This window comes from Lynx canadensis, chromosome B4 (genome assembly GCF_007474595.2).
Source record: "Lynx canadensis isolate LIC74 chromosome B4, mLynCan4.pri.v2, whole genome shotgun sequence".
NCBI lineage: Eukaryota > Metazoa > Chordata > Mammalia > Carnivora > Felidae > Lynx > Lynx canadensis.
This window is the reverse complement of record NC_044309.1, coordinates 78,994,692-79,005,587: the sequence shown is the minus strand read 5'-3', so window position 1 is coordinate 79,005,587 and position 10,896 is coordinate 78,994,692. Positions and strand designations below refer to the sequence as shown.

At 46.7% G+C, this 10,896-nt stretch overlaps 2 protein-coding genes across 3 annotated transcripts in view; one reads left to right on the top strand and one right to left on the bottom strand.

Annotated features, from left to right (window-relative positions):
- The window catches only part of CSAD (cysteine sulfinic acid decarboxylase), a 31,481-nt gene extending 27,289 nt beyond the window's left edge, over nucleotides 1–4,192 (top strand). For both annotated transcript variants that reach the window (XM_030322708.1, XM_030322706.1), the window contains exons 9-15: nucleotides 1,173–1,289; nucleotides 1,366–1,430; nucleotides 1,693–1,774; nucleotides 2,220–2,419; nucleotides 2,625–2,676; nucleotides 2,846–2,935; nucleotides 3,826–4,192. In XM_030322708.1, the coding sequence (XP_030178568.1) occupies nucleotides 1,173–1,289; nucleotides 1,366–1,430; nucleotides 1,693–1,774; nucleotides 2,220–2,419; nucleotides 2,625–2,676; nucleotides 2,846–2,935; nucleotides 3,826–3,999 (780 nt within the window). In that variant the 3' untranslated portion in view covers nucleotides 4,000–4,192. The remainder of the gene's footprint in view (nucleotides 1–1,172; nucleotides 1,290–1,365; nucleotides 1,431–1,692; nucleotides 1,775–2,219; nucleotides 2,420–2,624; nucleotides 2,677–2,845; nucleotides 2,936–3,825) is intronic.
- A 1,184-nt stretch (nucleotides 4,193–5,376) lies between these two features.
- Nucleotides 5,377–5,826, bottom strand: LOC115519039 (40S ribosomal protein S17-like). The gene has a single exon (XM_030322713.1). The coding sequence runs from the start codon at nucleotides 5,824–5,826 to the stop codon at nucleotides 5,377–5,379; it is 450 nt and encodes a 149-aa protein (XP_030178573.1).
- Between the last annotated feature and the right edge of the window lie 5,070 nt (nucleotides 5,827–10,896).

Sequence of the window (10,896 nt, the reverse complement as noted above, 5' to 3'; positions counted from 1 at the left end):
GCCCTGCGTCGGGCTCTGTGCTGACAGCTCAGAGCCTGGAGCCTGCTTTGGATTCTGTGTCTCCCTCTCTCTCTGCCTCTTCCCTGCTCATGCTCTGTCTCTCAAAAATGAATAAACGTTAAAAAAAAATATTTTTTTTAAATAGAAATTCAAGGGGCGCCTGGGTGGCTCAGTTGGTTAAGCGTCCGACTTCGGCTCAGGTCATGATCTCGCGGTCTGTGAGTTTGAGCCCCGCATCGGGCTCTGTGCTGACAGCTCAGAGCCTGGAGCCCGTTTCAGATTCTGTGTCTCCCTCTCTCTCTGCCCCTCCCCTATTCATGCTCTGTCTCTCTCTGTCTCAAAAATAAATAAACATTAAAAAAATTTTTTTTAAATAGAAATTCAATTTCTTCACAAACTTTTGTAGTGTTAGAATTTTATAAATACCATTTTGATCTTCCAGTAAGACATTAATTTTTTCTGAAAGCATATGAGCTTTGGAAATAGACCAGCAGATAGACCTAGGATTGAATTCCATCTCTGGAGCTTCAGCTTGGGGGTAAATTTCTTAACAGCTCTGGATCTCGGTGTCCTCACTTGGATATTAAGGAAGACAGTAACATTTTGTAAGGTTGAAAGGGCCTAGGTCAGGCATTGCAATAAGAGTTTCGAGATGACCTCGTCACCAGGCTCTGGGTAGCTTTTTTTTTTTTTCTCTTAATGTTTATTTATTTTTGAGAGAGAGAGAGAGAGAGAGAGCACAAGCAGGGGAGGGGCAGAGAGAAAGAGAAGGAGTCACAAAATCCAAAGCAGGCTCCAGGTTCCGAGCTGTCAGCACAGAGCCCGACATGGGGCTTGAACTCACAAGCTGTGAGATCATGACCTGAGCCAAAACTGGACACTTAACTGACTGAGCCACCCAGGCGCCCCAATTTTTAAAAATGTTTTTATTTATTTATTTTGAGAGAGAGAGTGTGTGGGGAAGGGGCAGAGAGAGAGGGAGAGAGAACCCCAAGCAGGCTCCACACTGTCAGCACAGAGCCGGACAAGGGGCTCCATCTCACAAACCAGGAGATCACGACCTGAGCCCGTATCAAGGGTTGGATGCTTGACCGACTGAGCCACCCAGGTGCCCCTCTGGAAGCTTTTGCGATACCTTCACAGCCTCTTTCCCCCCTGTTTTTCTGCCACAGGGCGCTGTGCCATTCCTGGTTAGTGCTACCTCTGGCACTACTGTGCTGGGGGCCTTTGACCCCCTGGAGGCAATTGCTGATGTGTGCCAGCGTCACGGGCTGTGGCTCCACGTGGATGTGAGTGGGACTGAGGCCTGAGGGTGGGGTGGGCCGAGCCAAGGCCAAGGCCCATGTTATTCCTTTTGCTCCACAGGCTGCCTGGGGTGGGAGCGTCCTGTTGTCACAGACACATAGACATCTCCTGGATGGGATCCAGAGGTGCATACGGCCACCTACCTCCTGAATCCCACCGTTCAAATCCTTGCTCCAGAAACTAGTCCTGGACTAGGGAGCTTCCGATGGGAGTGAGGGAAGGGGGTTGGGGGAAGGGGGATTGGAGAGCAGACTGCTGGGCTGACATGAGACTAAAGCCCCTTTACCGGAGATGTGGAAGAGTGGGGGGAGCGGCGGGGGTGGGGGGGCTCTGGTTGGGCAGCTTGAGGAGGAGCCGGCTGATCCGGCTTTGCTGTGCCCACCCCAGGGCTGACTCCGTGGCCTGGAATCCCCACAAACTCCTCGCGGCAGGCCTGCAGTGCTCAGCTCTTCTTCTCCGCGATACCTCGGTGGGTCTGCCCTGCCCCTGTCCTCACCCTACCTCTCACCCTGGACCTCTGTCTTCCTCCCTGTCCCAAGTCAGAGAGGGTCGTGGCCTTGCTGTGTCCTTCTCACCGTCCCGTCTGAAGCTGAGTAGCTTCGACCACCGAATCCCCTGCAGTGCTTCCCCACCCCCGCCCCCACTGCGGCGCATCTTCATGCAAAGGAAAATGTGTCCAGCTTGAGGTTGTAATTGAAGGGCTCCTGGGCCGAGTTTGGGGAGAACTCCGGGTGTTGGGAGAACACCCGGAGAAAGGGGCCTGAGTCAGCTGGCAGCCATCTCAGGAGTTCTGCCTGGTGCCAGGGACAGAAGGGTTGGGCTGAGCTAAGAAGCCCCCCTGTGCGGCTCCAGAGGGAGCCTTGGTGGGGAGGGTGGGGTCTGACAGTCCTCCCCCCTGCTCTCCCCACCGACAGAACCTGCTCAGGCGCTGCCACGGCTCCCAGGCCAGCTACCTCTTCCAGCAGGACAAGTTCTACGATGTGGCTCTGGACACCGGAGACAAGGTGGTGCAGTGCGGCCGCCGTGTGGACTGTCTGAAGCTGTGGCTCATGTGGAAGGCGCAGGGCGGGCAGGGGCTGGAATGGCGTGTGGACCGGGCCTTTGCCCTTGCCTGGTAGGAGTGGTGGCGGTCTGGGTTCCTCTCTCCCGGGGTCCCTGTCCAGTCCTGTCCTGTCCCACCCCCGCTCCCACGCCTTCACCCCTGCACCTCACATTTTTCTTGCCCTCAGGGTCTCTTGGCCCATTCTCTGGGTCTCTTCTGTTCCTGTATCTCTGCTTTTTTCCTCCTCCATTTGTGATTTCTTCCTCTCTGTTTCCAGGTACCTGGTGGAGGAATTGAAAAAGCGAGAAGGATTTGAGTTGGTTATAGAGGTATGACCAAGTCTGCTCTTTGGCATCCCTCTGCCTCTCCCCCCCCCGCCCTCCCCCTCCCCCCCAGTCTGTCCCACACAAAAAGCCCTGATGCAGAAGAGGGGCAGTGAGAGGGGATCATCATCACCCCTTCCACAGCCCACACCTTCTCCTCCCTCATTCCTCCCAGCCTGAGTTTGTCAACGTGTGTTTCTGGTTCGTGCCCCCCAGCCTGCGGGGGAAGCAGGAGAACCCAGATTACAGTGAAAGGCTGGCTAAGGTAGGTTCTCTCTTTTCTGGCTCTGGTTAGCCCAGTTGAGGGAATGGTGACGCATCTGGTGTGTGTCTGCCCCCTGCTGGCTATGAATGGCATAGCAGGTCCCTTTGCTAGTTTGCTCCTGAGGTGGGGACGTGAACTGTAAAAGGGCACCAGCTTGTCCTCATTTCTGTGGGGGTGGGGATGGGGAATAAGGTATGTTTTTGGAAGGCAAAAGGAAGACAGAGAGAGATGTTCTGGGAGAAGTCACCAGTGTGCGGTACGTAGTCTGTGGGAGTTCTGCTGGGTGCTCAGGCCCGGGACAGACACTTGAGGCCTTATTCACTGATGCTGGGGGCAGAACAACTCTATAAGGCCAGTCCAGACAGGCCTCCTAGAGGAAAGGAGATATGTCGTGTCCTGGTCCCTAAGGATAGATTGGTACTAGATGCTGCAGATGGTCTGAAAGGACAAGAATGTTCTTGCCTTTGAGGAGTTATTTCGAAAATTAGAGTTACCTATTTGAAACCAATATGTTTGATGCAATCTTGTAAATTACACAGTAGATCACAAGGTACAGATCACAACCATTCCGGGAATTCAGAGAGAGGAGAAGAAGGTGTTAAAGACGATGAAGGCTAGATGTTGGACTAAAGCAGTGTTGGGAGTCAGGGAACAATCAGGATTTGGCAGAAAATGGCCTGTGTGACAACTTGGAGATAGGTAAGGTAGGAAATGATACAGAAGCTAGAGAAGACCAAGCAGGTTGGATGCAGTGGAAGAGGTGAACTGGGGCCAAGGTCAGGAGCTGAGCAGTGAGGACTCCCTCTGGAAGGTGGTTGAGTGAGAGGGAAAGACATCTCGGGGAGCCTGACCTGAGGCTGTAGCTGAAGTTCCCTTCACCCCTTCCACAGGTGGCCCCAGTACTCAAGGAGCGCATGGTGAAGGAGGGCTCCATGATGATTGGCTACCAGCCCCATGGGACCCGGTGCAACTTCTTCCGTATGGTTGTGGCCAACCCTGCACTGACCCGGGCCGATATGGACTTCCTTCTCAATGAGCTGGAACGGCTAGGCCAGGACCTCTGAGCCTCCTCCTTGCTGCTGGCCTCGACACCCCCCCTCACCCTCACTGTCTGTGTGTATTCCCTTCCTGTGTTATCAAGAGCAGAGTGATCTTAACAATGTTTATATGTGTTGACCCACTGACTCTTCTATGAAATATTTGCTGTTGGGATGCCTGGGTGGCTCAGTCAGTTAAGCATCTGACTCTTGATTTTGGCTCAGGTCATGATCTCATGGTTTATGAGTTTGAGCCCCGCACTGGGCTCCACGCGGACAGTGCGGAGCCTTCTTGGGATTCTCTCTCTCCCTCTCTCTCTCTGCCCCTCCCCTGCTCATGCTCTTTCTCTCAAAATAAATAAACAATATATATATGTATTAGGAGACTATTTAAACTACAGTACATCCACATGATGGAATATTACGCTGTCGCTAAAATTATGTTTACAAACGATTTTTATTGATATGAGAAAAAATGATTTTAATTTAATGTTATATTGAAAAAGCTGGATACAGGACTTTATATGTAGTGATAGCTGAGCTATGTTCAAACACACATAGGGAAAAAACTGATAAAATAAAATATGCCAAATGTTAATAGTTTTCCCTGGGATGGGATTATAGGTAATTTATAATTAAATTCTTTATACCTTTTGTGCTCCCCCCTTTTATTATATAATGAATATGCATTACTTTTATAATAGGGAAATAATAAAGTTAAAACTTCAACTATATTTTTGGTATGTTTTGAAGTTTGTTACTTTTCAACCAGATAATAGAGAATGGGAATTTTTTTTCTAAAGGCAGGTGTAAGAGGGGCGCCTGGGTGGCTCAGTTGGCTAAGCATCCAACTTCAGCTCAGGTCATGATCTCACAGTTAGTGGGTTTGAGCCCTTCGTCGGGCTCTGTGCTGACAGTTCAGAGCCTGGAGCCTGCTTCAGATTCTGTGTCTCCCTCTCTCTCTGCCCCTCCCCTGCTCATGCTCTGTCTCTCTCTGTCTCAAAAATAAAATGAAAACATTAAAAAAAAATTTTTTTTTTTTAAAAAGAAAAGAAAAAGAAAAGAAGAGCCCAGCAACAAAACATCCATCTCACACTTACAATCCTGGACTACTGTTGATTTTCAGTCACTTTTCGGGAAAGAGACAATTAGCTACATAAGTTGTTTTGTTTTTGTTGTCCAAGGTTTATTGAAGATCTCACAGCCCAGCAGAAAGATTCAAAGGGCTCCACGTGGCGTTTTTTGTTTTTTGTTTTTTTAATTTTTTTTTAACGTTTATTTATTTTTGAGACAGAGAGAGACAGAGCATGAACGGGGGAGGGGCAGAGAGAGAGGGAGACACAGAATCGGAAGCAGGCTCCAGGCTCTGAGCCATCAGCCCAGAGCCCGACGCGGGGCTCGAACTCACGGACCCTGAGATCGTGACCTGAGCTGAAGTCGGACGCCTAACCGACTGAGCCACCCATGCGCCCCTCCACGTGGTGTTTTGAAACACATGCCAACCATAGGCCAAGTGACCTGCAGGTCGGACAGACTGGCAAAGTGCAAGGGTTTCAATATTTCCTTGGTGTGAGGATCTACCTCCGTGCTCTCCTGATCTGGGGCTGAGACCTCAGGACCATAATTTTCTCTCTTTTCTCTCAACAGCTTGACAGAGAGCCCTCTTACTGGGCCTCTCTGAATGTGCTCCGTCTGATGCGTGACAGCCTGCTCTCTTGTTGCAGAGCTCTTGCTGGGAATAGTGGCCATCTCCTTGCACACGCGGTTGCCGGTGCAGACGTAGCTACCCGTGTCGTACTTCTCCGTGACGACCTGGGCTGCCTTCTTCACGGCTTTGGTGCCAACGCGGCCCATGTTGGTAGGTTGGGTAAAAGAGGAAACAGCGCTACCCAAATTATTAAAAAAAAATTTTTTTTAACATTTATTTATTTTTGAGACAGAGAGAGAGACAGAGCATGAACAGGGGAGGGGCAGAGAGAGAGGGAGAAACAGAATCTGAAACAGGCTCCAGGCTCTGAGCCATCAGCCCAGAGCCCGACGCGGGGCTCGAACTCACGGACCGTGAGATCATGACCTGAGCCGAAGTCGGACGCTTAACCAACCGAGCCACCCAGGTGCCCCAGCGCTACCCAAATTATTAAGGACGAGTGACAGATTTCCAGTTCCTAAAAATACCGTTTATGAGAACAATAATGTGGTCATGTAAAAATCATCCAAAGTTATTTGAAGAGGCAAATACAGATGGTACAAAACATAGCAAAAGAACATCCAAAATCGCAGACCCAATTCTCTTGACAATTTGGCCTGGGGAAAAAGCCTTTCTATTCAGAAATTACTAATAATTCCCTTATAAGCTTGTTACTCTATAAATGGTATTTAACTTCTTCCAAATAATAAAGTTGCTTGAGAGTATTAATAATTTGAACTCTAAGCCCTATTCTTTTTTTTTTTTCTTTAAATGTTTATTTATTTTTGAGAGAGAGCGTGCAGGAGAGGCTGAGAGGTGGGGGTGGGGTGGGGGACAGAGGACCCAAAGTGGGCTCTGTGCTGACAGCAGAGAGCCCAATGTGGGGCTTGAACCCACAAACTGGGAGATCATGACCTGAACCAAAGTCGGAGGCTTAACTGACTGAGCCACCCAGGTGCCCCTCTAAGCCCTATTCTTAAAGAGTTCTACATATCTGCAAAATGTCTTAAACTTAGTAAAAAAGACAGACTAAAAAAAAAATCCTTATTTTCAACTCAAAACAAAGCTAGAAAGCAAAAACAAAGACTTCAAAATCCTTCAATCATCTCCATTTGAGAAATATTTTTAAGAGAAGGTTGGAAAGATAAGGCCTAGAATCAGTTGATCACCAGGTTTTCTCCATTAGCTTTATAAGCTAATGCTTCTACTATCTTTTTTTTTTTTTTTTAAGTAAGCTGAATACTCAACGTGGCCTTGAACTAACAACCCTGAGCTCAGGAGTCACATGTTCCACCCACTGAACCAGCCAGGTGCCCCTACTTTCCTATTCCCAAAATTCAACCTCGGTGGCTCAGTTGGTTAAGCCTCTGACTTCCGCTCAGGTCACGATCCAACCTGTTGAGTTCAAGCCCCACATGAGACTCTGTGCTGTCAGTGCACAGCCTGCTTCGGATCCTCTCCCCTCCAGCCCCTCCTCCCTCTCAAAAATAAATAAATATTTTTTTAAAAATTCAACCTTTTTTTGGGGGGGGGCTGCTAGGTCGGTACATGTCGAGGGACACCCATGGCGAGGAGGGCTCAGCTTGAACGTGGAAGGCCCTCACCTACTTCATAGCTCTTCCCGACATGAGAGTGAGCAGGCTGAACATCTTCCTGAAGTCGCATCACAGAGGACACGAGAGACCCCAGTTCGTCGCCTACCCCCATCTCCATATCAGGTCCAAGCCCTTTCCATGGGGAGATGGTAGTCGTACTCTCTATTCCGTAACTCTCACGTGAATCCACTTCTGACCTGCTGTGAAGAGGACCACTACCCAGTGAGGACCACAGCCCTGGTTCGGACCATGACTCTGCACACGGACCAGAACAGTATATGGTACCTTTAGCTCACCTTCCTTACTTGTATCAAATGATGACCCGTACACCGATCTTTCATCCCTTTGCTTATGGCAGGAGATGGCTTAAATAAATAACTTAGATTTGTTCACGAAAAAAGAAATTCAGCCTCTAAATCTCTGGATACAATATGGCAGTCTCCCTCCTGCTCTCTCTCTCTCCCGTCACCATTTATACAGAGCTCCTGCTATGTGTAATTCCTTTTGCTGCCTTCAAAGAGCTTGAGACTTAAGAAGTCATCCCTCACCCGAGGCATGTCACTGCCCCAGGGCCTTTGCACCTGCTATCCCGTTTTGCCTCAAAATTCATCTTTCTACGCGGTTTGCACCCTCGTGGACTTTAGATTTGTGTTCAGTTGTCATCTCCTTCGGGAAGTTTTGCTTGAATATTCTACTAAAAAATTACATTTTCACCTTCTGTTCTTGCATCTGCTATTCTGTTACCTGCCTTATGTTTCTCCATGGCATGGGTCAGTATCTGGCATAATCTATATTTCAGTTTATCTATCTATCTGTCTGTCTATCTATCTATCTTCTATCAATATATTTATTTATTTATTTATTTATTTTCTGTCTCATCCGACTAGAATGTAAGCTCTGGGAGCTGCTTCCTAAAATGGAGTCTGATACTTACCAGATGCCTCATGAGCTCCAGGTAGTAATCGACTTGCTCTCAGTCACGTAACTTCTAAGTGGTGGAGTCAAAGCCAAATTCAGGCCATCTTTCTTCGGTTCTTCACCACGGATCTAGCCTGCTTCTGTTGTCGTGTGTACATAAATCACAGGTGTGAGGGTGTTAGGGCCGTTTTATTAATTATAGGCTGTGGATTTACTGCTTGTGGGAAGAAGGAAGTCATGCACAGGTTCGGACATCCATCTTGCCCTTGGCCTGGAGAAGTTGTATTTTGCATCAAACAGCAAATAAGGATGTTGAGAATACCTACCTGGGTGGGTTGCAATGTTGGAATAGGTTTTGTTTGGTTTTGGTTTTGGTTTTGGTTTTGGTTTTGGTTTTGGTTTAAAGCAGTCTAAATGTTCAAGCGGCCAGACTCCACACAGCTAGGGAAGGAAAGTGGTACCTTCATAGGGAGGCCATGGGCCGAGGGGCTAAAAGCTGCGTGGGGCACCTATGAAATGGTAGCTCTTGAGGTTGATGGTAAGAGCCTTTTTAAGAAAGTAGATGAAAAGGAGCAAGCTACAGTAAGGTCAGAATTTGACTCAATACTTGGAACTTTTCTTATGTACCTTAGGTCCTTATCTGGCTGGTTCTCTTCTGTTTATGTACCTTAAAAAAAAAAAACCTTTTCATTTTGAAATAATTTGAAACTTACAGAAAAGCTGCATGAATAGTTACATAGAACTTCAATATGCTCTTTTTTTTATTTTAAAAAAACTTTTTAATGTTTATTTATTTCTGACACAGAGAGAGACAGAACATGAGAGGGGGAGGGGCAGAGAGAGAGGGAGACCCAGAATCGGAAGCAGGCTCCAGGTTCCGAGCTGTCAGCACAGAGCCCAACGCGGGGCTCGAACTCACAAACTGTGAGATCATGACCTGAGCTGAAGTCGGCCACTCAACCGACTGAGCTACCCAGGCGCCCCAATATGCTCTTTACCTAAGTGTATTAATTTTTCACATTTTGACATTTTCTTTATCATTCTTTTATATACATACTATAACATTTTTTTCCTGAACCATCTGAGAGTGGGTTTTATACAATATGCCCCTTTATCTCTTAATACTCTGGTGCATATTTCCTAAGAACAAAAATATTATCTTAAGTAGCCATAGTACAATTATCAAATGCAGGAAGTTTAACATTGACATTATACTTTAAAGTCCATATTCCAAAATTGTCAATTGTCCCAATAGTGCCCACGGTGGCATTTCCCCTCTCCAGTACAAGATCCCAGGCTAGGATCATGTATCGCATTTTGTTGTTATATTTCTGTTTCCTTAAACTAAAGTGAACTAAGCTTAATTGAAATAGTTCCTCAGCCTTCTTTGTCATTAATGGCATTGACATTTTAAAAGCATACAGGCCAGTCATTTTAAAGAATGTTCGTCTATTTGTTTTTCCTGATGTTTCCTCTCAACTGGATTCAGGTTATGCTTTCTGAGTTGGAATGTGATATAAATCATGTATGTTCTTTTCAAGGAAGTACTCTCCAAGGTCCACAATGTCCATCTGCTTATTGGTGATGTCATTTGATCAAGATGTTGTCTGGTTTCTACACAGTACAGTCACTATTTTCCCCTTTGCAACTGATAAATAATCTATGTGGAGTCATTCTGAGATTACACAATATCCTCTTCTGCTTGTACTTCCCCAGCTAGATTTAGTATCCACTCATGATCCTTGCCCAAGCCAACTTTCATCATAATGGCTGCAAAATGATGATTTTCTAATCCCAACATTCCCTCCACTTTTATCATGTGGCATTCAATTACAAAGAAGAACCCTCCTTTCTCCTTATAAATTCACTCATTCATTCACTCATTCATTCGTTCATCTATTTACTATCAATATGGGACTTTGTTTTATTCAATAAGTTATAATCCATTTCTATCCTTACTTATTTTACTTTATTTATTTATTTATTTATTTATTTATTTATTTAAGTGAGAGAGAGAGAGTCCTTGTGAGCTGGGGAGAGGAGCAGAAAGAGAGAGAGAGAGAGAATCCCAAGCAGGCTCCATGTACAGCACAGAACCCAATTCTGGGCCCGAGTCAGGGCCCAACCCCAGGACCCTGGGATCATGACCTGAGCCAAAATCAAGAGTTGGTCACTCAACCAACTGAGCCACCCAGGCACCCAATGCTTACTTATTTTAATGTGCTCAAACTGTACCACTTTTAGCCATAAGAAGCCCCTTTAATCTGGCTCCTATGTCCTTTTGGCATGATTGTTTTGTTTTGTTTTGTTTTGTTTTGTTTTGTTTTTAAAGCACTGCCTTTGTTCCTGGTACAACAAAAATGTTCCAGGCTTATCTTGTGCCTTCTCTGCTCCAGTTGGAATCAGCCATGTCTTCAAGGAACCCTAATTCCTTTTAGTGGAGAATGACATTTAGACACCACAATCTAGGCACCAGGTGTGTTCATAGTTCCTGGGTAGATGTTAGGGACTTCTAAAATTTAACATCCTTTTGGATCTCCCAACCCATCTTAACTGTGCTAAGGGAAACAAAAGGCCAGAGCTTTAAAGAGGGGAGTGATATTTCCCTGGAAGATATCGCAGGGGCAGCAGAGAAAATGGATTGATAACCAAGCATGGTGGGGGTGGGGGGTGGGGGGAGAATCCAGAACACAGAGTTGTGGTGCTTCATTCTTCTCTCTCTCT

Excerpts from the sequence above, each read along its gene's own strand:
- LOC115519039 (XM_030322713.1), bottom strand. The coding sequence starts at position 5,826 with ATGGGCCGCGTTGGCACCAAAGCCGTGAAGAAGGCAGCCCAGGTCGTC.